The sequence below is a fragment of the Artibeus jamaicensis genome, unplaced genomic scaffold (assembly GCF_021234435.1).
Source record: "Artibeus jamaicensis isolate MK-2021 breed Jamaican fruit bat unplaced genomic scaffold, CSHL_Jam_final contig_311, whole genome shotgun sequence".
NCBI lineage: Eukaryota > Metazoa > Chordata > Mammalia > Chiroptera > Phyllostomidae > Artibeus > Artibeus jamaicensis.
In genome coordinates, this window is record NW_026521717.1 from 803300 (window position 1) to 830273 (window position 26974).

Consider the following 26974-nt stretch of genomic DNA (forward strand, 5'->3'; position numbering starts at 1 on the left):
GGACCTATTGCTATTGACTGTGACCAATGAAGAGCTCCTGGAGAACATAGACCAAAAGTCCTGTAGGTGGGGACACCGAATGCTTCGGAGAGTGCTGGAGAATCTCGAGGGAAAAAGAGGGTCAGATCTGTCAGTGGTTTGGTGTCACTTCTGTAGTTCAGAAAGCGCAATGCAGGGATGTTCTTTTGGTCAACAGGTAGATGGAGAGTCTACCTTATTCATTCTCTGAAGTAGACTCTCTGTCTACCTCTTGACTGGAGAGTGGAGAATAAAAAGGTATTCCTAGGCTGTTCCACTCAAACTTTTAGAATAATGAGGGGATAACAATTATCAGTTACTCTCTTGCTTTATTAAACAAAAAATAAAATTGATCAAATTATATTACTACAAGTGAGAAGTATACTTATTCATAAGGCATTCTATGCTTCCTCCTGGTGTTTAACTTTATTTTCTCTCATGAAAGAGATTTAAACTACTTAGATTGGGCCAATGTGAGAATGTTGAATTTTATCTTCCACTGTGCACAGCACATATATAACCTTATTTGTTTCTCTCTACAAATCTGTAGGAGAAAGCCAGTAGACAGAGAATGAATAAAAACTGTACAAGCAAAAAACATAGCAAATGTATTTTAAATAATGAGTTTTAAGAATTTAAAATTTATATGGAGATTAAAATTGTATCAGTGAAGAAAAGAAGGTAGAACAAAAGAACACTTCAGAAAGAATAACATAACACTTACACTAGCAAGAGTTATTCTGTTTATTTTAAAACCATTTAAAACGAGGTCTCCCTTTTCATATTACCTTTTTGAGAGACAGCCATGCCCCATGCCTCTGCTATATAGTAAGAAGGGTGAGAACATGTACTAGAACTGGATCAAAATTTGTCTCAGTGTAAAGTATAGAGTTAGGTTAGCCAGACAGATATTTTTTTTAAGTTACACATGACAGTAAGGAAAAAAATTAATCCTACGTTAGTATTTTAAAATATTACTTTGAATTCCTGAGAGGACTTTCCTTTTTAGAAGTAATAAAGATGGAATTACTATCATAACATGAGGAGAATATGCTCATCAGCATCTATGTGACTGAGTTCACCTTCCTGGATCCTGCATGACATATAGGAGGCTCTTCCAGGGCTTACCCCTTGCTCCTCATCTGGACTCTCAGAGCCTTGTCCTTTAAGTACGCAGTGTAAAAGACAGCTGCTTTCTGTTCCCATGGGGAAGATTGTAGACTTGTAGTGACATTAGCCACAAAGGAGTTTGAATTTAATGATAAATGTGATACGTTAAATACTTTTAAACCAATGAGTGTTGCTCTAGGACTGACTGTACAGATCTTTTAGAACAAGGTTGTTCAAAACTGCAGTGTAGCCCTGAGCTAGCCAAGGGGGATGTCTGATTGAGATTATCAACCTATAGGAGAGGAGCAGAGCAGACATTTACTTCTTTCTATCTTCTTTTTTTTTCTTTTTTTTAATTTAGTTATTTTTCAATAACAGTTTTTCTATCTATTTCTCCCATCCCAGCCCCGCCCCCTGTCCTCTGCTTCCCACCTCCCACCTCCCTCCCATCTCCACCCCCCAGCTCTCCTCCCTGCATCCTTCACATTTGTTCCTCGAAATCCCTCCCCCCTTCCCCCTTAAATTCCCTTCCCTCTCCCCTCCAGTCACTGTCCCCTTGTTCTCTATTTCAGTGTCTCTGTTTTTATTCTGCTTGCTTGCTCGTTTTGTTGTTTAGCTTCCCGTTAAAGGTGAGATCATATGGTATTTGTCTTTCAACCTCTGGCCTATTTCACTCAGCATAATGCTTTCCAGTTCCATCCATGTTGTTGCAAATGGTAGTAGCTCCTTCTTTCCCTCTGCTGCATAGAATTCCATTGTGTATATGTACCACAATTTTTTGATCCATTCATTTACTGTCGGGCACCTAGGTTGCTTCCAACACTTGGCTATTGTAAATTGTGCTGCTATGAACATTGTGGTGCATAGGTTCTTTGAAATTGATATTTTAGGATTCTTAGGATATAATCCTAGCAGTGGAATTGCTGGGTCAAAAGGCAGGTCAATTTTTATTTTTCTGAGAAAATTCCACTGTTTTCCATAATGGTTGTACCAGTCTGCAATCCCACCAACAGTGAACTAAGGAACCCTTTTCCCCACAACCTCTCCAACATTTGTTGTTTGTTGCTTTGTTTATGATAGCCATCCTGACTGGTGTAAAGTGGTATCTCATAGTGGTTTTAATTTGCATCTCTCTGATAGCTAACAATATTGAGCATCTCTTCATGTGTTTCTGGATATTCTGTATGTCCACCTTGGTGAAGTGTCTATTCAAGTCCTTTTCCCATTTGTTAATTGGGTTAGATGTCTTCTTAGAGTGGAGTCATGTAAGTTCTTTGTATATTTTGGAGATTAAATCTTTGTCTGAGGTATCATTGGCAAATATATTTTCCCATACAGTTTGTTGTCTTTTTAATTTAATACTGTTTTCTTCAGCCACCCAGAAGCTTTTTATTTTGATGAGATCCCATTTGTTTATTCTTTCCTTTATATTCCTTGCTCTAGGGGACATACCGGTAAAAATGTTGCTGCGTGAAATATCTGAGATTTTCTTGCCAATGTTCTCCTCTAGGACTTTAATGGTGTCACGGCTTATATTTAAGTCTTTTATCCACCTTGAATTTATTTTGGTGTATGGTGTAAGTTTGTGCTCAAGTTTCATTTTTTTGCACGTAGCTGTCCAGTTCTCCCAACACCATTTGTTGAAGAGGCTATCATTACTCCATTTTCTGTTACTGCCCCCTTTGTCCAATATTAATTGACTGTAGTGATCTGGGTTGATTCCTGGCTCTCTGTTCTGTTCCATTGGTCTATGTGCCTGTTTTGATGCCAGTACCAGGCTGTTTTGATTACAGTGACCTTGTAATACAGTTTGATATCAGGTATTGTGATCCCTCTTACTTTGTTCTTCTTTCTCAAAAGTGCACCTGCTATTCGGGCTCATTTATGGTTCCATATAAATTTTTGAAGTGTTTGTTCTATGTCTGCGAAATATGCCATTGGTACTTTAATAGGTATTGCATTGAATGTGTATATTGCTTTGGGTAGTATGGACATTTTGATGATGTTAATTCTTCCAATCCATGAACATGGTATATGTTTCCATTTGTTTGTGTCTTCCTTGATTGCTTTCTTCAGTGTTGTGTAGCTTTCTGCATACAGGTCTTTTACCTCCTTGGTTAGGTTTATTCCCAGATATTTTATTTTTCTTTTTGCTATATGGAATGGGATTTTTTTTTCTTGATTTCCACTTCTGCTGATTCATTGTTAGTATAAAAAAATGCCTTTGATTTCTGGATATTGACTTTGTATCCTGATGTTTTGCCAAATTCATTAATTAGTTTGAAGAGTTTTTTGGTAGAGTCTAGAGGATTTTCCATGTACACTATCATGTCATCTGCAAACAGTGACAGTTTTGTTTCCTCCTTTCCTATTTGGATACCTTTTATTTCTTTTTCCTGCATGATCGCTGTGGCCAAAACTTCCAAACCTATATTGAATAGAAGTGATGAAAGTGGACATCCTTGTCTTGTTCCTGATCTTAGTGGAAAAAAAAGCTTTTAGTTTTTGCTCATTGAGCATGATGTTGGCTGTAGGTCTCTCATATATGGCCTTTATTATATTAAGGAATGCTCCCTGTATTCCCACTTTGCTGAGTGTTTTTATCATAAATGGGTGTTGTACCTTATCAAAAGCTTTTTCCGCGTCTATTGACATGATCATGTGGTTTTTGTCTTTGCTTTTGTTTATGTGATGAATTACATTTACTGATTTGGGAATGTTGAATATTCCTTGCATCACTGGGATGAATCCCACGTGGTCATGGTGTATGATCTTTTTGATATATTGTTGATTGCGATTTGCCAGTATTTTGTTGAGGATTTTAGCATCTATGTTCATCAGCAATATTGGCCTGAAGTTCTCTTTCTCTGTTGTGTCTCTATCTGGTTTTGAAATTAAGATGATACTGGCTTCATAAAAAGAATTTGGGAGTTTTCCATCCTTCTGTATTTTTTGGAATAGTCTGTGGAGAATAGCGGTTAGCTCTTCCTTAAATGCTTTGTAGAATTCTCCTGTGAAACCATCTGGTTCAGGGCTTTTGTTGATGGGAGTTTTATGATTACTGCTTCAATTTCTTTTGCTGTTATTGGTGTATTTAGATTATGTGCTTACTTTTTCATTACGTTTTGGAAGATTGAATTTTTCTAGAAATGTGTCCATTTCCCCTAGGTTTTCAAATTTCTTGGCATACAGTTCTTCATAGTAATTTCTTACAATCTCTTCTATATCTGTGGTATCAGTTGTAATCTCTCTTCTTTCATTTCTGATTGTGTTTATTTGAGTCCTCTCCCTTCTTTCCTTGATGAGCCTACTTAAAGGCTTGTCTATTTTGTTTATCTTTTCAAAGAACAAAGTCCTGGATTCATTGATCCTTAGAATTGTGCTTTTAGTCTCTATGTTATTTAGTTCTGCTCTAATCTTGGTTATTTCCTTCCTTCTACTTGCTCTGGGCTGTCTTTGTTTTTGTTCCTCAAGTTCTTGCAGGCTTAGGGTTAGATGTTTTGTTTGAAATGTTTCTATCTTCTTTAGGTAGGCCTGTATTGATATGAACTTCCCTCTCAGGACTGCCTTTGCTGTGCCCCATAAGTTTTGGGTTGTTGTGAGATCATTTTCATTTGTTTCCAGAAACGTTTTGATTTCTTCCCTCATTTCTTTCTTGACCCATTCGTTGTTTAATAGCATACCATTCAGTCTCCATGATTTTGGTGCTTTGGGTTTTTTCCTTTGGGGTTGGTTTCCAATTTCAGTCCCTTGTGGTCAGAGAAGATGCTTGGTATGATTTCAATTTTCTTAAATTTGTTGAGGCTTGTTTCGTGTCCTATCATGTGGTCTATCTTTGAGAATGTTCCATGTGCATTTGAAAAGAATGTGTATTTAGCTTATTTGGGATGAAGGGCTCTATATATATCAGTTTAGTCCATTTCCTCTAGTATGTTGTTTAATGCCACAATATCTTTGTTGATCTTTTGTTTGGAAGATCTGTCCATTTTTGATAGTGGGGTATTAAAATCCCCTACTATAATTGTGTTGCTGTCAATATCTTTCTTGAAGTCCTCTAAGATTTTCTTGATATATTTGGGTGCTCCTATGTTGGGCGTGTGTATATTTATGATGTTAATGTCTTCTTGGTGGATTCTTCCCTTGAGTATTATGAAGTGACCTTTTGGGTCTCTCTTTATAGCCTTTTTTTTGAAGTCTACTTTGTCTGATATGAGAATTGCTACCCCAGCTTTTTTTTCTTGTCCGTTTGCTTGGTAAATTTATTTCCAGCCTTTCACTTTTAGTCTGTGATGGTAGTTTGTCCTGAGGTCGGTCTCTTGTAGACAACATATGTGAGGGTCATGCTTTCTTATCCATTGGGCTATTCTGTGTCTTTTGATTGGAGCATTTAATCCATTTATGTTTAAGGTTATTATTGATAGGTACTTATTCATTGCCATTCTTGTACCTGTGTTCTTCTTTGTCTCTCACTTTTCCTTCCTTTCCTTAAAGTAGTCTTTTTAGTTTTTCTTGTAGTACTGGTTTGGTGGGGACATATTCTTTTAGACTTCTTTTGTCTGGGAAGCTCTTTATTTGGCCTTCTATCTTGATTGAGAGCCTTGCTGGGTAAAGTAGCCTTAGTTGTAGGCCTCTGGTTCTCATTACTTGGGATATTTCTTGCCATTCTCTTCTTGCTTGGAGTGTTTCCATTGAGAAGTCAGTAGCTAACCTTATTGGGGCTCCCTTGTATGTTACTTCTTTTTTCTCCCTTACTGCCTTTAAGATTCTATCTTTGTCTTGGAATTTTGCCATTTTGATGATGTGTCTTGAGGTGGGCCTCCTTGGGTTTCTCTTGTTTAGGACTCTCTGTGATTTCTGGATTTGTGTGACGTTTTCTCTCGTCAAATTAGGGAAATTTTCTCTCATTACTCTTTCAAATATGTTTTCTATCCCTTGTTCTTCTTCTTCTCCTTCTGGTATCCCTATTATTCGGATATTATTACATTTCATATTGTCTTGTATTTCTCTTAATCCCTCTTCATTCTTTCTGAGTTTCTTTTCATTTTCCTGCTCTTTCTGTGAGATTCTTTCTACTTTGTTCTCCAGCTCACTCATCCTTTCCTCAGCCTGATTCATCCTACTTTTGAAACTATCTACTGTGTTCTTCAATTCAGAAATTGTATTCTTCATTTCCTCTTGTCCCTTGCTGATAGTTTCTGTTTCCTTTTTCATGTTTATAAAGTTTGGGGTGAGATCATTGTAGCTCCCCTGTAGTTTTTGGTAGCTCATTGTGGGCTGTTTGAGCTTCATGACTACCAGTGCTTTGAATTCGCTATCTGATAGTTGATTAGCCTCTATTTCATCTAACATTCTTTCTGAAGCCTCTGCTTTTTCTTTCATTTGGGGATTTTTTCTTTGTCTTCCCATTGTTTGTGAGACTCTTCTTGTTAGCCTCAGCTTCTAAAATTGATCTGTTCTGACTCCCTGGGTTTATACTGTGAACCTCTGTGGTATAATGCCTGTGAATTTCAGTGGTGCAGACTCCTTCAGGTATCTTGATGTTCTCAGTTTCCAACTACTCCTTTTATTGTGTATGTGTAATCAGTTGTAGGAGGAGGAAAAATGGTTTATGACAGCAGAAGAGTATTTTATGATATTTACAGTCACAGCCAGTAGAGAGGAGATAGGCGATCTTTACACTATATATTGTGTTAACCGTATTCTTCAGCCCAACTTGCCACTTTTGCAAGAGGATGGACAAAAGATAAGCCTCTTGTTGGGGAGGGAAGGCTTGTTAGTTGGAACTAGAAAGCAGTGAAGTTTCAGACGGTCAGGTTATGAGGTAAGGTGAGCATAAGGAACAGTAAATATGTGTAGTGTGTGAGCAAATAGAGTTAATCACTATAGTGATAGAATTCAGGGACCTGTACAATGGGGTAAGATATGTGAGATGTGTTGTGAAGTATTTACTGTTGTATAGACCAGCTATTATTTACACTAATATTAGAGCAGCACTCATATAACAAACTCTATGTGATCTGTCTGAGTAGGGGGTATAGAGCTTTAGGTAGTGTGCTAAAGGAAAACAAGTGGCATGGAGTTTAGAAGATTAGCAAAGCACTGTGGAGGAAAGAATGGGGGGAAGCTGTCTAATAATACGATATAACTACTCGAGACTGAGAAGCCTCTACAGAAAGGAGGAATACAGAGATATTATTAAAATATAAAAGAGGTGAAAATAATGAAAAAATATGCAACTCCTCGTGGCTTCTCTGCTATAGAAAGGTGAAATTTGTCTCTCTGTGTCTACTGTTGAGATGCCCCCTCTTTGGGTCCCATTCTGGTCCTTTCACAGTTCCTAGTTGTTTGTGTCTCTTGTGGGTAAAAGGAAACGAAGCAACAAACAAACAATCAAACAAAAAGGCAGGAGAGGAGAGGCAAAAGCGATGAGTTTAAGAGGAAAGGAAGAAGGACTAAAACAGGGAAAAAGAAAGGAGAGGAACAAAGTATAGAAAGATAAAGCAGTGATAAAATTAAAAAATATATAAGGTTAGTGAACTAATGCACAAAAAAGTTACTAAAAAAGGGAAAAAATAGAAAAAAATTAAAAAAATAAATAAACAAGCAAACAGCAACAAAAATAAAACAAAAACAACAACAACAGAGAAACCCTTCCCTTGTTGGTTTCAAACTGTCCAGACTGGTTTTTCTGGTTGCAGCAAGATCTCTATGTGTGCTGGGATGCCGGGGCAAGTGAGCGCCCCAACCAGGCTGCCAGATTGGGGTGTGGGCACTCGCACACTCATAGGGCAGTCAGGGACTGCGAAACCGGCAAGGGCTTCCCGGTCCTGTGGCACCGGTCTGGAGTTCTCTGCGCCTGCACCCTGGACAGCCAGGCCTTCTGGGACCGGCGAAACTGGCTGGGCGTTTCCAGGTCCTGTGGCACCGGCCCTGAATTCTCTGCACCCATGCGCTCGTCCACCTGGCCTTCTGGGACATGCGAAACCAGCAGCGTGTTTCCCAGTCCCCTGGCGGTGGCTCAGAGGCCTCCGATATCACCAAGCCGTCTGGGACCTGAGATACCGGCAGGGCACTTCCAGTACTGTGGCTAGTCCCCAAATGCCTCCAGTTTCCCCCTGGCTCACTGCAAGGCCAGATGGGAAGCAAGCCAAGCTACCCTGGCAGGAAAATACCTCAGTCCACTTTCAATAAAAAAACAGAACAAAACAAAACTCTCCAGACAGCCTGTCTCTCAGCCCTGTTCAGTCCCCGACCAGACCGTGGGGCTAATGCGTCTCTCAATTCTCCCAGGCTTGCGGTCACAGAGTCTGCAGTTGAACCGGGCCCTGTGTCTTTGTACCCTTCCTTGATAATGCAGGCGGGCAAGCAGACAGGTCTCTGCCCGGTGTTGTCCAGTTTTGCTTATACAGGAAGCGGGGGAGCTGCTGGCCCGCGCCGGTGGCCCCTGGGGCCACTGGGTGCCCAGGCTCCTGTGGTAGACCTCTCTGGTGTTGGTCTCAGACCAATGGCTCTGGACCCTGGCCGTAGAGGCAGCACCAGGGCCACCTGGCCAGGGGTGCCAGCCCCCACTGCTGCTTTGTCTTTACTCTGGTCCCCAAGACCCCACTGACCTGCCGCTTTCTGGTGTTTCAGCGTCCGTCACAGTCTCTGTTCTTTTAATTTCACAAATGCTGGATAACTGATGAATTAGTGCGCTGCTTTTCTATAGATCTGCCAGGATTTTCACCCATGAGTACAGGAGCTGGAATCCGCTCCACCCTACTCTGTCGCCATCTTCCCCCTGGAATTTTTTCTATCTTTTCTTCACCAATACCAGCTTATAAAGTTGGAGGAAAAAAGGACAAAAGGGTAGATAAGTTCCATAAATAGGACCATCAAGTAGCATCAGACAGAGGTATTCTGAACAGTTCCCTTTCTGGCACCAAACCAGAAGGACTCTATAGCTCCAAAGTGGGTGGGGACTGTGGCCTCCTTTCATCTCCATAAACCTTGATCAGAGGCTGTTGAACCCTTCAAACTGGAAACAGTAATGACTTCCTGCTTCTGTGGTTGGTTAAAATAGTAAACCTGAAATTATACCAAATAACCTGAATTAGACACATGCTTTTTCTCAACTAAAATAAAGTTTGCCTTTGGACTAACTTGTTTGAGGATACTGAACTTAAATGGTTAAATGGAGAAATTGGTGTTCCTGAAAAATTGAGGAAATTAGGTTAGCAGTGTAGAATACCAAGCTTTTCACTAGAGAAACCCATTTGTTTGACTCATGTTTGTCCTTCATGGGAGACCAAGATAGACAAAGATGAAGTCAAAGCCCAACCCAGATGTTATTAACAGCAACCCCATCTAGGGCTCAGATTGTCCATTAGGAGTGGGATTAATTAAGCTATTAGCAATACAGTACTTGTTTGTAGACCCAGAATGAGTTTGCTGTCTCTTTCCTACAAAGTCACGTATTTTATTTGCATCCTGAATCCTCCCTCTCTGCTCCCATCTTCGCGTCTCACCACCTGCTGGACATCTCAGAGGGGCTGTCTTGCTCATCAGGCACATCAGGCCTGAGGTATAAACTAGCACCTCACCCCCATTTGCAAGTACACTCTTGCTCATGTGCCTCACCTCCATTTCCTGTACAACCTCTTCTCCCATGGGAACTCCAGTGTTACTAAGATTTCTTCCCCAGCACTCTCTCAAGATAACCACCCCCAAGGCTTACTTACTGTCTCTCAAGATGCCTTTGCATTCTCTGCCTTGGCCCTCGATGAGGTGCCCATTGCCTTTTGCCTTCAGCAATAAAAGCCTGTTCTCCTGTTTCTGTCCTTTCCAGTGAATTCTTCACATCGAAGTGAGATCTCAAAGCAGGAGTCAAATCCTGTTTATCTCCCTGCTTAGAGAGGTCCACTGATTACCAGAACTGGTAGTTTCTCCCTCCCAGCATGACATTCTGGGTCTTCCACTTTTCATTTGTAGTTGAGTTGTGATCATAGCAGCTGTTCTCACCCATGGCTGCACACAGTGCTCAGGGCCCAGCACAGATAGTTAAATCAGAGCCTCTTGGGGGCAGACCCCGGGTGATGGCACTGTGCAGCCCTGGAGGGACACAGCCTGCTGTGCAGCTCCCCACAGCTCTTGCTACTTGATCCCAGTATACCAGTGTGGCACCACAAGAAGATCCCAACCAGTCTTGACTGGAGGGAGCTATCAATTTGGAGGTCACTGTCATGCCACTCTGCAGCTGTTCCAGGACTGAGTCCTGCTAAGCCTCCATTCTCTGCCTATGCCATTTCATACACTTAGTAAGCCTTCTCCTAACCTCTCCACCTATTGGGATGCCATTCCTTATAATAGGTCCAGTTTAAAGTGCCACATCCCCCAGTTAGAAACAGTCATCTTCAATATGATGTAGCACAGTGAAGGGGCACTGGGTAAACATTTGTTGACATGTAGTTACATGTTCCTAGAGAGATTCTGGCTCACTACAGAAAGTTTAGGGCCCTAGAAACTAGCTAGGTACTTAACAAAAATCAAAGAAAACTGGAGACCTTTAGTGTTTAGTTACAGGAATGCATATATACATAAACCATCCAGACTGGTCTACTTTTTATTACTGGTTTGTTAGTTTATCATCGTTGTTTTAACAAACTATAGATTTATCATACTACCATAATCAATTATTCCTGAGAGAACATTTGAACACCAAGACTCATAGTAGTTGAACACCTTTTACTGAATAACTTCATAGAAGGGGATCCAGCATATACTAGGCACTACTGTAGTGACCCCCACAAATATAACTAAATTGAGAGGAGGATGTTAGTGTTTCTAGTCTTCTAATTTTTAAAGCTTCATAGCATCCAGAAAAGCTATTTCAGTCTCAGAAGAGATTCATTTACAATGTTCAAGGAGTTCTTTTGAAAGTGAGAATGCATTGTATTTATAGTATCAAGGAAGAAGGGAGTATATAATACGCTATTAGGAGTATTTGAGAAAAGTGAAATATTTGACAAAATTCCTCAAGCACTTTAAACTGATCTTTTCCTCAAGGTTAAATTGGCTAAGACTACAGGCTATTAGAATCTTCTAAACAATTTTAAAAGTGACTTTAATTTTTTATTAATTCATCAGTATAGAAGAAGTAAAATACTATACGCATTTTAACTACAATATGATTAACATTTGAGTGCTTGGTAGGTGTGAGGCACTATTTCAAGTATGTTTTGTCCACTGACATATTTGTTTCCTACATATAATAACTTTCCATATGCTTTCTCTCTTATATGAGGTTGGTATTCAATACAGTCTCCCTATCTTTATTGAGAGGACCAGGACCACTAAAACAAGACTCTCAAGCCCTAGAGATTTTAGTCCTCTGTTACCACTGTTCTAAAACCCTAGTCACATCACAGTAACCTCTCTGAGACTTGAAAAGAAAGGAAGGGTCTGATTATCTCTCTGAGATCTTGTCTCCCTCGTTTTATGAACATTTTATTATATATGTGCAATTTAAAGGTCATACAAGGAGTTTGACCTTTTGTATTGTGAAAAATACACCTGTAAAATATATCCTACCTATGTATTTACAAATCAGTGAATAATTTAAAATAAAATAACCATTTAACTACTGATCAGAACAAGTAATATATTCCCAGCTTCTAAAATGTGCCCACAGGCTCCTGCCTAGGTTCACAAACCCTTCCTTCTGCAGATAACCATGAATGTGTCCTTTGTGATAATCATTTCTCTTCTTTTATTTATAGTTTCACTATTAATATATTAATCTTTATATGTGTAATGTTGCCCATGTTCAAACTTAATATGATGAAATATTGTACATATCTTTTTGTATTTTGCACCTTACTTTATTGTGATAATCCTTTGTGTTGTTGCTCTGGTTATTTGTTCACTTTCATACCCATTGCCTGAATATATTCCTGTTTATTTATCCATTGCATTGTTGGCGGACAGTTCAGTTGATTCTGTTTGGGATCTGTTGTGGAACTAGTATTGACTGGTTGCATGTGTATATCTTCGACTGTGTTAAATAGTGCCAAACTGTCTGCCAGAGTCCTATACTCCTGCAACAACTTAAGAGCATTCTTGTTATGTCACATCTTTACTACCACTTTATGTCCTCAGACTTTGTAATTTTTGCCAATTCATATAGATGGTTGTAAAAGCTTGAATCACTTAATTTCATTTCTGACCACATCTTGTCTGATCCCAGTGAAACAATCTCCTGTTAATAAGAAAATCATCATAATCTTAGAGAATTTGGAAAAATCTTCATTGTCAGAGTTATTGGGGGACTGCTTGGCACCTCTGGAAAATCACAGCACAGAAAGCCCCTGTACTTTCCAAACAGGTAATGATTGCGGTGAGACAAGACCATGCTGAAAAGCAAGCTCCTGTGCGATCATTCTACTCCTTCTGTCTCCAGAGTACATGCTATGTTTCTTTTTCTTCTTTCTTTGACTTATTTTAATTTGCATTTGTTGTATAACATGGCTCATTTTGGGAAATGGAACATCAAAATGTTACTACTTTCATGAGAGCTGCTTTCTGATGGGCACCGTTGCGAAGGCCTGTCTCAGGGCTCTGACTTGCTGGTGCAGCAGCATTTTCACTGGGTGCAGCTGCGGTGGGACAGCAAGCCCGTGCAGGGCCTGCTGCAGAGGTCCTTAAGAAGGAAAGTTGTAAATCAGGTAGCCAGCCCAGAGCTGCAGCTTTTTAGGAGAGGGGTTTTGGTGTCTGGAAACTTGGGCTTAGTTCTACCATTTACTAACTTTGTGGCCTCAGGCAAGTGCAATATTTTCATATTCAAGGATTAAATAAGATAAGGTATATAAAATCCATAACAGTTTCTAGACCATATTAAGTTATCTAAAGGTAAATAGGTTTTTACCATTATTAACTAACCAAGTTCTAGATGCCATAGAAGACTAGATTGTAAAGTTAATCACTATTCTTAAGGAGAAGCCAGTGCTACCATGAGGTCTTCAGAACATCATCCACCCACTCAAGCTACTTTTAATATAAGACTGTTAAATTGGCTACAGTAATATTAAAAGGTCACATGAAAAATTAGAGCTCTATTTTTTGGTGCATTTCCTTTTTTAAAATATTTTTTTATTTTTCAATTACAGTTGACACACAATAATATATTAATTTTAGGTGTGCAACATAGACACTTATAAAACTTAGAAATTGATTACCCCAATAAATTTAGTAACTACCTGGCATTGTACATAGTTCTTACAATATTATTGACCATATTCCCTATGATGTACTTTATTTTTTTAAACATTTTACTTTTATTTACTTTTAGACAGAATGAAAGGGACGGAGAAAGGGAGAGAGAAAGAGAGGGAGAGAAACATCAATATGTGGTTGCCTCTTGTGCACCCCACACTGGGGACCTTGCCTGCAACCCAGACATGTGCTCTAACTGGGAATTGAACCCGTGACCCTTTGTTTCACAGGCCAGCACTCAATCCACTGAGCCACACCAGCCAGGGCCCTATGCTGTACTTTACATCCCAGTGACTATTTTGTAACCACCAATTTGTACTTATTAATCTCTTCCCCTTTTTTATTCCTTACCCCCTCCCATCTGGAAACTATCAAAATGTTCTCTATATCTATGAGTCTGTTTCAGTCCTACTTGTGTATTTTGTTTATTGGAATGGACATGTAAGTGAAATTAAACAGCATTTGTCTTTCTCTGTCTGACTTATTTCACTTAGCATAATACCCTCTAAGTCCATTAGAGTTGTTGTAGATGGCAGGATTTGATTCTTTTTTATGGGTCTGTCATGTTACAGTGTACATATGTACCACTTCTTCTTTATGTATTTATCTATTGATGGACACCTAGGTTGCTTCCATAACTTGGCTATTATAAATAATGCTGCAGTGAACATATGGATACAAATATCTTTTCAAACTAGTGTTTTGGATTTCTCTGGAAAAAATACCCAGAAGTGGAATTGCTAGGTCCTTTGTCTCCCATAGTAGCCTTCATTTTAAAGTCTGGTTTTGTCTGGTATAATAAGTATTGATACCCCAGCTTTTTTGTTTGTTTGTTGCCATTTTCATAAAATAGCTTTTTCCATCCCTTTACTTTCAGTCTATGTGTTGTTTTCAATCTGAAGGGAGTCTCTTGCAGACAGCATCTGAAGGGTCCTGTTTTATTATCCATTCAGCCACCATACACCTTTTGTTTGGAGCATTTAATTCATTTACATTTAATGTAGTTGTTAATAATATGTGGTTATTGCTATTTTATTATTCATATTTTTTCTCTTTTTTTCTTAAAGAGTTCCTTTAACATTTCATATAATAATGGTTTGGTCGTGATCAACTCTTTTAGCATTTTCTTATCTAGGAAGTCTTTTATCTATTCTTCAACTCTAAATGATCACTTTGCTGCATAGAATAATCTTGGTTGTAAGTACTTGCTATTCATCACTGTGAATATTTCATACCAGTCCCTTCTGGTGTGCAAAGTTCCTGTTGAGAAATCAGCTCACACTCACGGGAGCTCCATTTTAGATAACCAACTACTTTTCTTGCTGCTTTTAAGATTCTCTCTTTGTTTTTAAACTTTAACATTTCGGTTATGAGATGTCTTGATGTGGGCCTCTTTGGGTTCATCATGTTTGAGACTCTGTAAATCCTGAGCTTGTATTTCCTTCACCAAGTTAGGGAAGTTTTCCATCATTATCTTTTCAAATAGTTTCCAATCCCTTTCTCTCTCTTCACCTTCTGATGCTCCCGTAATATGAATGTTGTTATACTTGAAGTTGTCTTAAATGCCCTTTAAACTATCCTAATTTTTTAAGATTCTTTTTTTTTTTGCTGTTCTGATTCATTTTTTCTGCTACTCCCAAATTGCTGATTTAATCCCCTGCTTCACCTAATCTACTTTTAATTCCCTCTAATATATTCTTCAGTTCAGTTATTGTATTCTTCATGTCTGATTATTTCTTTATGTTTTCTATGTCCATGTTTATGTTTCCTGTCTCTTTGTTGACATTCTCACTTAGTCATTGAGCATCCTTATAATCAGTGTTTTGAACTCTGTATCTAATAAATTGCCTACCTCCATTTTGTTATGTTCTTTTTTTGGAGTTTTGTTTTGTTCTTTTATTTGAGACATGTTTCTTTGTCTCCTCATTTTTTCTGCCTCCCTGTGTTTATTTCTATGAATTGGGTACAATTGATATATCTCTCAGTCTTGGTAGAGTGGCCTTATGTAGTAGATGTCTTGTGGGGCCCAGTGGCATAGTCATCCTGGTCACCTGAGCTGGGTGCTCCAGGTGGGTTGTGTGTCTTCCTATTGTTGTTGAGCCTTGATTACTGTTTGCACATCATTGTGAGGTATTCACCCTTTGGCTGATTGGTAGTGAGAACTGGCCTTGACTACAGTGGAGGAGCTATTATGTAGGAGGTGACCCTATGGAGCAGGGTTTGCTTCAGTAGAGGTCTAGGGTCTGCCATGTCTGCTCTTTGGATGTACTGTTTGTGGAGCTGGTGTGATCAGTGGCTAGCCACCTGGTGTGTTAGTTCTGGAGCCTCTTGGCAGGAACTCTAGTTCAGGCCAAGGTCTGCCACTGCTTTTACAGTTCCCCAGGGCCACTTGGTGTGAGCTATGAGGTAATTTGAAAATGGTTGCCACTCGTTCTGGGCCTAGAGGTGCCTGAGAGAGGCTACGCTGTGAACTGAGGCCAGCTACCACTAATGCTTGGCTGGGGATTGCTTAGTGAGAGGTATGTGGAGGCCAGATGCTACTTGTTTGGGGTTTGTGAACCTTTGAGGGATTTTAGGAAAGACCAGAGGATGATCCAAGACAGTCCATATATATGAAAAAGCCACTGGAAATTGCTTGGGTGGGCTTACTAGTTGGGTGAGTGGAGTCTCTGGAAATCACCAAGGCAGGCGTACAGTGGTATCCATACTGATGGAAATTCAGATAAGCTACCTGCATGCAGGGGGAGGACTCAGCAAATGAACAATGGCCTCTGCCGCACTTCTGTCTGGGAGAAAGCTGTCCATCCAACACTTGTGCTAAAGCCAGATAATTCATTTCCTCCTGGTGCCTTTTGAGTTTCTGTCCTACCACTGGAGCTTAGAGCGAGTGAATCTGTCAACAGGTAAGTCCATGTGCAGAATATTAAAAAGGAACACTTGAGAGTCCAGGAGCCCTTTGTCTCAGCCACAGTCCCCACAGGTTTTTACAGCCAGAAGTCTGAGTACTTCTCTTCCTAACACTGGAACACAGGATTAGGGAGCCTTGTGTGTGGCTGGGAACTCTCACTCCTTAGGCGGGACCTCCCACAGCTGAGCTAGCCCTCCGAATTTTATCCACCACACCTGAGTGTTGGAGCAGCCCATTCCATGTCTCCACCCCTCCTCCAAGGCTCTATGTGGCTTCTTTTCAATATCCTTAGTTACAGGAGTTCTGTTCAGCCAATTTTCAGGCATCTGAATGATTGTTATTAAGCAGATTAGTTGTAATTTTGATGTGATTATGGAAGGAGGCAAGTATAACACTTATCTTTGTAGGGGAGCTTTGTCTGCAGATACCCTCATCTGCCACAGATGAGAATAAATCTACCAAGACATGATCTGCTTGGGGAGGAAAGGTGGCTGATCTCTTAAAGGACAAGGACCAAGAGCCTTTTCCTCAGTGGGCTTTTATTGGGTTCAATTTGCACAGGAATACAGGTAAAGCTCATCAGTCATTGTCAGGCATTAAAGATCAAACAATAGATAACATACAAAGAACTACCAGGGCTTATTCTGAGTCAGGGTCAGTTAGCTAAGGGGCCATAAAACTTTGGGAAACAAACTCATTTCCTGCCTGGACCCTTATCATTTAATTGAGAGCATTCTTAGCAAAACAGATTTTATAGGAGTTCATGTATTCTTTCTTAGACCTGATCTCCTGGGGAACCTGCCCTTTCAAGCACAGGGCTGCACCTCCCTCTGTCATTGTTTCAGGCTTAAGTCAGGGGAAGTAAGGCAGCCAAGAGATTAGGAGACTTCTTGCAGACAGAATAAGGACTCAGGCTGTGTTAAAGCCGAGGGGTGAGAGTTCTTCTCCCCCTTTTGCTATATCCCCACCCCAAGTCCTTCCTTGAGGGGCCCCCTGTGACTGTGCCTGTCTTAGGTCATCCCTCCCTTGAGAAATCTTACCTGTCATTGGCTAGCTGGTCATGCACTGGGGGCCAGATAGGGTGAAGTAAAGGGGGCAGAGGCAGCACCCATGCCAGGGAGATAAGCTCTGTCTCCTTAGTGGCTTATGGTCCCAAGGTCTTTCAGCCTTAGCCATGGGGGTTACAGCTTCTGAAACCAGACAGGATGGTTCCCAATATAACCTTCTCTATCATCTTGGCCAGAGCCTCTTTTCATACATTTTCAAGAGTAATAACTTTTAGTGATTTTTCTAAATATTAAAATAAATAGTATATATTCTCCCAAATAACAAATTAGCTTAAGGCTAACAAAATCTAGTGCATTACTATTTAATTTAGTAATCTTAAGTTCAGTGAGTAGTTGAGTGTCAACGCAGATTTGAAATAAAAGTTTTATTTAGCATGATTTATAAAAATGTGTTCCTGCACAGTGAGACCATTTGGATCAGCACAGTATTTGAAGCTGTAAATCACACAACATCCCATCACTAGCTGCTTCACAAAAGAGGCATTTTCCCCTCACCATACCAAATGTCATAAGGTAGGTTTTACTGGCATCAGCCCAGAACCTCATGATGTCAGGTGCCAGGTCTGGGAGTTTCGTGACCTCTGCCTTCAAGATTGCAGAATGTCCGTAGGACTTCAGGCACCACATACTCAGACAAACATGTTCAAAGGCAGGAATCAGGGTGTTGTGGGCGTAAAAAGTTTTATCAGTCTCCTTCTTAGGGAGGAAAGCATCTTTTTCTGGAACTCCTAGAAATATAAGACTTCCTTTAATGTTTCATTAACCAGAATTGGTTTTATGCCCACCCCTTCAGTCCAGGCTATCCCAGAACTACCTTTCTTAGATCACAGCTCTCCACCAGATAGTTAAACAAAATTATGTCTGTTGTGCTACATAGAAGATGTGAATGGACATGCATTTGTGGGTGTGGGGGACAGAGGAGGTTGGACAGAGGGAAAAGTGTGGGGTAGGAGTGGCTTTGGTAATTCAATGAACAGTGCCTGCAATTAGTCATTTAAGTAATGTCTGGAATTCTTAATTTAATCAGAGAAATCTTCAAACTCAAGTTTGTTAAAGTCAGTTGCCTGGTTATAAATACATACTTGTGAACAGAGCACAGCTCTTGTATGACCTCAACCAGTAACCAAAAAGGTGAGGTAAAGATCATGACAGATTTTCATTTATTTATTTTTTATTTATTTATTTATTGTTGTTCAGTTATAGTTGTACTGCCTTTTTCACCATAGCTCACCCCTACCCCATCCTCCCCCTACTTCCACAGTCAGTTCCTCCCCATTATTCACACCTATGAATCCTCTATTCGAGTTCCTTTGCTTGCCCCTTCCTCTTCTTTCCTCTGTTATACCCCTCACCCTCCCCTCTGGTCACTGTTTTGGTTCTTTATTTCCAACTCTCTGGTTCTATTTTGCTCATTGGTTTGTTTTGTTGACTACATTCCACTTATAGGTGAGATCATATGGTATTTGTCTTTTACTGTCTATCTTATATCGCTTAGCATAATGCTCTACAGTTCTATTCATGCTGTTGTGAAGGGGAGGAGCTCCTTTCTTTCTACTGAGTAGTATTCCATTGTGTAAATGTACCACAGTTTTTTGATCTACTCATTTACTGACGGGCACTTAGGCTGTTTCCGGCTCTTGGCTGTTGTAAATAACACTGGGTGATTTAAGATTCTTAGGGTAAAGTCCGAGCAGTGGAATCACTAGACTGAAAGGCAGTTCCATTTTTAGTTTTTGAGGAAGTTCCATACTATTTACCACAGTGGCTGCAGTAGTCTGCATGCCAACAGTGTACTAGGGTTCCCTTTTCTCCACAATTTCCCTTTTTGCCAGCATGTGTTGTTTGTTGATTTGTTTATGATGGCCATCTGACTGGTGTGAACTGGTATCTCACTGCAGTTTTAATTTTCATCTCTCTGATGGCTAGTGATGTTGAGCATTTTTTCATTGTGTCTATGGGCCCTTTTTATGTCCTTCTTGGAGAAGTGTCTGTTCAGGTCCTTTGCCCATTTTTTAATTGAATTGTTTATCTTTCTGGAGTGGAGTAATATGAGTTTTTCATATATTTTGGAGATCAAACCCTTGTCTGAGGTACATACAGTTGGTTCCCTTTCCATTTGATTGATGTTTTCTTCAGCCATGCAGAAACTTTTTAGTTTGATGTAGTCATATTTGTTTATTCCTTCCTTTATATCCTTTGCTCTACAGCATGTATTGGTGAAAATACTGCTGTGTGGAATATATGATATTTTCCTGCTTATGTTTTCCTCGAGGACTTTTATGGTGCTGTGACTTATATTTAAGTCTTTTATCCACCTTGAGTTTATTTTTGTGTATGGTATAAGTTGATAGTCAAATTTCATTTTTTTGCATGTAGGTGTCCAGATCTAACACCATTTGTTGAAAAAGCTATTTTTACTCCATTTTATACTCCTGCCCCTTTGTCAAATATTAATTGACCCTAGAGACATGGGTTTATTTCTGGACTCTATTCTGTTCCATTGGTCTATGTGTCTATTCTTATGCCAGTACCAGACTTGATTACAGTGGCCTTGTAATATAGTTTGATATCAGGTATTGTGATCCCTCCTACTTTGTTCTCCTTTCTCAAAATTGCTGAGGCTATTTGGGATCATTTATGACTCCATATAAATTGTTTGAAATGTTTGTTCTATATCTGTGAAATATGCATTGGTACTTTAATAGGTATTGCATTGAATCTATAAATTGCTTTGGGTAGTATGGACACTTCCAATCCATTAACATGGTATATGCTTCTATTTATTTGTATCTTCCTTAATTTCTTACTTCAGTGTTGTGTAGTTTTCTGAGTACAGGTCTTTTACCCCTTGGTTAGGTGTATTCCTAGGTACTTTATTTTTCTTGTTGCTATGGTAGATGAAAATTTTTTTCTAGTTCTGTTTTCTAGTATTATCACTGTAGCTAGGATTTCCAATACTACACTGAATTGAAGTGGTGAAAGCAGACATCCTTATCTGGTTCCTTATCTCAGTGTGAAAGCTTTAGGTTTTTGCCCATTGAATATGATGTTGGCTGTAGGTCATATATGGCCTTTATTATGTTGAGGAATGCTCCCTCTACTCCCACTTTGCTGAGTGTTTTTATCATAAATGGGTGCTATACCTTATTGAATGCTTTTTCACATCTATTGATATGATAGTAAATTTTAAAAAAACAAAAGACAAGTTTCTTTTTATCAGCAGAGCTTTGTACATTTTAAGGAAGTTCGCATTTTAGCTAGGGAAATTATATCAATACGGGTGAACATGCTACAGATCCAGATGTACCATGTAGATCTCATCACCCCAAATATGAAAATATTTAATTTTATTTTTTATTTAATTAATTCAAAACTCCTTTTAGAAACACTTATATGTAAGACCCTATGAGGTCCTTTATGTACTAGTGAACAAGGATTTCTTCCAGAACTGATGTTTAAGAATTCATCCAAAGTTTCTCCTTAGTCTACTTATTGCTCCATTATGTCTGAACCTTTCCAGTTCATATGAGGAGGCACAGGTCCATATCTCATACTAACACTTGAGATATTATCCCTTCTTCAACTACATCAAACGAATGTAAAATCTGATTCAGCTACATTTTTGTTTTGTAATTTTAAATGTGTTTGTTTTTAATTTTGGACTGTTAAAAGCAAAAGGGAAACAAGCACTGTTCTAAATCATGCCCTTGTGTTCTGCCTCCCTGACTCTAGTTCAGAGGTCAGGTGTCCTCTCCCTGCGACCCCATGTGCAAGACAGTTGACTGGGCCCTGGCCGTCTGGCACCAGCTCATCTTCTGCCTGGTCCACTTGGGTATACCCGAAGCACTTCTTGGGCCAAAGTATTTCCTGTCTTGCCCTGTAGTCCCAGGACCTGCCAAAGTGACAGTGAAGTAAGTGTCTTTTGTCTTTATTTGCCTTTTTAAAATAGAGCCATGGCCAACTTGGGCTTCTTTTTGAGAGTAAGAATGCTGATAGCCATCTCCTGTCATCAGTATGAGGTGTCAGAGGAAAACTATGACGTCTGTTGGGTAACTCTTAAGGAAACTTTTTTTACTAAGAATTAGATAGCAGTTTACCTCTTTTACAAAACTCTCATCAAAGTCATGTGTGACTGGCTGTGCAGTGTCTCCTGGGAAGGCCCATATGAGAAATTTGGTCAAGTATCTCATAACCAAAGCCTTATATTCTACTGCTGAACTCAAAACTGCCTTCTATATTAATGAAACTTTTGTACTTACAATGCTTTTCTTTGTAGCAGCTTATGAGAACAGACAGATAAACAATACAGTTAATGAAAGAGAAAATCAAAAGGTAGAAAAATAATTGTCACGATCCAGCTTAGTAAGGGTTTTGTGATTAGCTGGTAGCTTTTATTCTGCAATTGCTGGCATCCTGGGAAGAAATCCATTTTGGAAAGTGGAATACAAATAGTATATCTTCTTTATTATAAGACAAACTGTCGATTTAATTACAGGTAATTGGGAGTGGGGAGGAAGAATCACTGTGTTAAAATATACACAGCATTCTCTTACTCAAGAGCAGAAATACATTTATGCATATAATCATGCCCTTTTTAAAATCAGTATTACAATTAAGTTAAGCCTTTTTACACTCAGAGCCTCAAGATTTTTAGGATCCAGTGTTGGCCTTTCCTGTCAGGAGTACAGTCAATATAGAGAACTGTAGAGGCTCTGAGATTTGTACTGTGTTTGCAAGCTAACAAGTTCAGGGTGCTGGGTCAGAGGCCAAGGACTTCATCACTTGCATCACAGCCCCAGCTTGGGCTTCATATTTCATTGGTTCCCCCAGCTCCTCACATTCCCCTAGGTGATGCACAGTGACCCAGGTGGATGCTGGATTTCCATCAACAGCTGCAGACCTTGAGCTTGGGAATCCCCAGGCTTCTAAAGAGATTGCTGCCAGATCTTCCCACCCTTTGCCCTGGAAGGAGATGTTACTTTCATTATCCTGGTCAGGAAACAAACCTGCCTTCTGCTCCAGAAAGAGAGCAGATGGACATTGGGTCCATCTTCAAGACGGTGTGCTCTACTAACATCCTTGAAAAGGTAGTCTGGAACAAATGCTGACACACAGTGTGCAAATGTGTCATAGAGAATTGTCTCCCAACAGCCATATTAAGGAACTGCTATTTTTTTAAAAACAAAGCTTATTATCTCTACCCTTTTAGCACTTTTAGAGTAACTGCAAGTTTGACTCACATGGTAGAATACCAGATTATTTTTATATTCTCTATTGTAGTTTCTTTTTTTCTTGAATTACATTATCATTAGACAGTAATGAAGAAGTTTACAGTAGATAGATTCTTGATACATGAGTAAGTTTTAAGTCTTTTTTTAATATGCAATTTTTTAAAGATTTAATTTTTTTAGACAGAATGAAGGGGAGGGAAAAGGGGAGAGAAACTTCACTGTGTGGTTGTTTCTCACAGGCCCTGTACTGCCCCCTCTCCCCACCCCCGCCCCATGACCGTTAGGTTCACAAGCCGGCACTCAATCTGTTACAGGAAAATGAAGCAACCAGACACCGGGGGATTCTGGAGTACGAGGTTTATTAACGTGCATGGGCTCAGAGGAGTCAGTCTCCAAATTCTGAGCCCCAAACAAAGGATTCTTGGGGTTTATATAGTCTATGGGGTCTTCCTGTCTAAGTAGCAAAACAGGATACAGAAGTGGAATGCAGAAATTAGTTCTAGCTACGGGGCAGAAGCAAAGTACAAAGGCCAAATGTGAAAATTAGTTCTATCTGCGGGGGTGCTAGCCCCAGTTCTTGTGACTATCCTGCTGTTTGCTTTTCCCAGAGGGCTTTATCGCTCTCTCAGGGCACCTGGGATTTGGGTGAACAAAGGTCTTCCAAAGCTTCCCACTTCAAATCCACTGAGCCACACCTTCCAGGGCGTTTTAACAGTCATAAAAGGTTTATGCCACTACCTAATAGCTTTGAAAACTTTCCTATTCTGGGAGATGTGTTTTTGTCCCTATAACTTTGATCATGTTAACTGATTTTTAATTCTACAACAAAATGTAATTTTTTAAGGAATTTTCATTGGTATTGGGTACTCCAAACTTGAGCTTAAGTTCCAGTGCTACAGCTAGCTATTAATGCAAAGGTCTGCCTGAAGCTTGTTTACCTGTCCCCTGTCTGCACAGCTAAGCCTGCCTGAGTGCAGACACTGAGCCCTCGCCTGGGGGCAATGTTTAACTTGCCAGTGATTTTTAGATGTATCCCAATTTCAGAATTATTAAAATACATGTTTCTTATTAAGGAAATATGGCAAATAAATTTAAGCTATTTAAACATGAACTTGCAGGAAACCTTTTTTTTCCAGACTTCTTCTGTCTATAAATTTACCTTTCCATGTCTTTTTAAACAAATTTTATTAAATTTCTTGGGGTGATTTTGGTTAATAAGATTATGTATGTTTCAAGTGTACAACTATATAATAATATCTTTCCATATATTTTATTCATGCATTCATCCAACACACACTCAAGCATTGATTTCTGCTCTCAAGGATCATACAAAGCAAAAGGAGAGGGGCGTGTAAACAGTTTCATTTGAAATAGATTGTATTTTTGAGGCAAAGTCAAACTACTTTGGGGTTGGATAATTATACTTGTTCCAGAGCTACTTGGAAAAAATAGCATACCTTTAGAAACACTTATGTTTTTTCTACGGTCTTCAAATTGTACTTTTGTAGACTTGTCTATAACTCCTGAGAGGCCTGGTCCTAACTGTGTCCACCCCTCTTTTGCAAGGTGGATGTGTAAACTGTGGAATGCTGTCATTGCACCCAGAGTTCAAGAAGCAATATTGGCAAGAGCCTCTGTGAAGACACCCTAGTCTTGTGCAAACAAAAAAGCACCCTAGCCAAGGATAGCAGGCTGTGGTTAAAACTGCTCAGCATCTTGCTCAATAAAGCTGTTCTGCATGGATGTCCCCTCCAGAGAGCAGGTATGTGGGCTTGTGCTGGGAGGAGAGAGAAGCTGTACTTTTATGTCAAACTTGTTTAAATTTGTTATTAGAGAGCTCTGGTTTTTCTTTCTGTAACTAGAGAAATTATCTCAGCATTAATGAACATTTCATACCATTGCTCCAGAACTGTCTCTCTCTTTTGTAATTACTTGCTAATGTTTAAATTTGACACCTCCGAGTAAAGTGTGATTGTGGGGGCGACTACTTTGCAAGGTCCCCCTGGTGCCATGGTCACTCGTGAATGAGTAAATATGGCCGAGACAAGATGAGATCTGTTTGGGGATGGAGGAATGGGCTGTGGCCAGTTTCTCTGGGGAGAAAGAGGCCAGCAGCGGCCAGTTTCTCTGAGGAGAAAAAGGCCTCGAGCGCCTTTCTCCATAGCCTTTTATTGGGTTGTAATACACAGGAATACAGGGCATCAAGGATCAAACAGTAGATAACATTTCAAAGGAATCTGAGGGTTTCAGTCTGAGTGAGTGTCTGTCAGGAAGAGAGTTGCAGAAACTTCGGGAGACATACTCGTTTCCTCTTGGACCTTTATCATATGAATGAAAGCACTCTTAGCAGAGCAGATTTCACAGGTTTATCAGCAAGTCTTTGGTGCCAGATTTTTCCCCAGGGCATGCTGTGGCCAGGCAAGGAGCTGCACCCCTCCCCAACAGGTATTCAGGCTTAAGGGGATTAGAGCCAGGAAGCGCTTCTCCCAGACAACATGGGGACTCAGCCTTTGACAAAGCTGGGGGATGAGAGTCCATTGCTCTCTGTTGCAGCCCCCTGAGTCCTTCCATGAAGGCCTCCAGGTGATCGAGTCTGGCTTAGGTTGCCCCCCCCCCCCCCCGCTGTGAGGGGTCTTACCCGTCATTGACTTCCGTCCAAGCTCTGGGGGCAGGGAGAGGAACTGAGGCAGCATTTGCTACTAGAGACAAACTTTGTCTCCTGTGGCTGGCATTCCAGAGGTCGTCTCTCACCCTTAGCTACAAGGGGTAGAGATACAATTCCTAAAATCAGGCAGAGCAGTCTACTACATGTGATGGTTCACGGAATTCCTGCTTCAGTATTAAGTAGGCTTGTGATTTTGAAGAGTCTCCTTTGAGAATTAGAAATGTGCATTTTGCTTGACACTATGAAACTGCATTATCACTTCTTTCTTTTTGGCAAAACATGATTTTTGTTGTTTCAGAGCTGGACCAGCATACCACTGATTTCAAAGGAGGAAGTTTCCCTTTATGCATAGTTTGAAGTTATAACAGTTGCAGCAAGAAGAAAGGAGAGAGTGGTGCCTAGAGAAAGGTGAGCACCAGTCCTCACAAGAAGTCTGGCTGTTTGTCTTCACCCACCTGGAGCAAGCCAGTCCTGAGTGAGAAAGGTAAGGGAGCTGTCATGGCACCTAGAGGCACCTGGGCACTCAAGATCTAGTTTCTCAATGCAAATGTGCTTTTCTTTTCTTTCTTTTTTTTTCACTATACATTCAACAAAATTCTGAGTATCTCAAAGCACATTTTTCATGAAATAAAGTACATGGTAGGTACATTTCCAAAATTACATGGGAGTCCCCTAACTGAAAATCATTTTTCATACTAGATTTCTGATATTAAATTTATCTTTACCATGTTAATGGTCTTTTAAAATTAATTTGATATTTGTGGTGTCCACAATTAAATTTTTGTCTTTCAGTAATTGTACTTTGGCATATTGCTTTCCGTTTATGTGCCATCCTTAAGCCAACCTTAAATTTTTAAAGGTATATGTACAGACGTATTTGGTACCAGTTGAGACCTTTATAAGTGAATACATATAACTTTTATATATTTCTTTTTCATATATAATGTGTACCATTTGCCAGGTACCATTCTAGGCAATGGAAATAAAGCACTAAAAGCAGCAACAATCACTGCCCTCATAGAGTTTACATTCTAAAAAATCATTAAACAGAATCTATATAATGGAATGTCATTTATAAAAAAGGAATACATAAGTTTTCATTTTAACAAAGGAGATATAGCACATCTATCTTTGGTGTTAGACCTGTTTCTTTTGGTTTTGATAATTATATAAATTATAAATGTCCTTCCTAAAGGAAATCTATATTTCAGTAAGAATGAAACGATGTTCCAACATACATATGTGGTAGATTTCTGATATATGTAATTTAGGCCTTGAGGAGCCACCTCCAACTACTTTGTCCTGTGTCATTATATGCCGAGTGTACAGCAGTGGGGTTGGTAAATGTGTGAATATGATGCCTGAAATTTAAAAACATAAAAACACTTTGTTCATTAATACCCACACTTTAGCTTATATTTTGTTAATTTTTAATAAAAATTTAATATGATTTTTAAGCATATTAATTCATGCTGGAGTTTTGTAATTACCTCAAATGTGTGTGTTAGTAAATTATGATTGACTTTTTTCCTGTCTCTCCTTTTTAAATTCTTTAGTTTTCAATTACAGTTGACATTGAATACTATATTAGTTTCAGGTGTACAGCCTAGTGTTTAGACATTTATATAACTAACAAAGTGATCCCCTCAGTAAGTCTAGTACCCACCTGGCACGATACAAAGTTATTACAATATTATTGACTATATTCCAAATGTTGTACTTTATA

The 26974-nt window shown here is 39.5% G+C and overlaps 1 protein-coding gene across 1 annotated transcript in view; it reads left to right on the plus strand.

Moving 5' to 3' along the window:
* CTTNBP2 (cortactin binding protein 2) overlaps positions 1 to 26974 on the plus strand; it is a 195605-nt gene that overhangs the window by 150530 nt on the left and 18101 nt on the right. Inside the window, 8 exon segments of the mRNA XM_053662975.1 lie at positions 12353 to 12487; positions 12641 to 12712; positions 12715 to 12830; positions 21085 to 21263; positions 24150 to 24221; positions 24223 to 24288; positions 24290 to 24345; positions 25547 to 25732. Coding sequence (XP_053518950.1) covers positions 12353 to 12487; positions 12641 to 12712; positions 12715 to 12830; positions 21085 to 21263; positions 24150 to 24221; positions 24223 to 24288; positions 24290 to 24345; positions 25547 to 25732 — 882 coding nt within the window.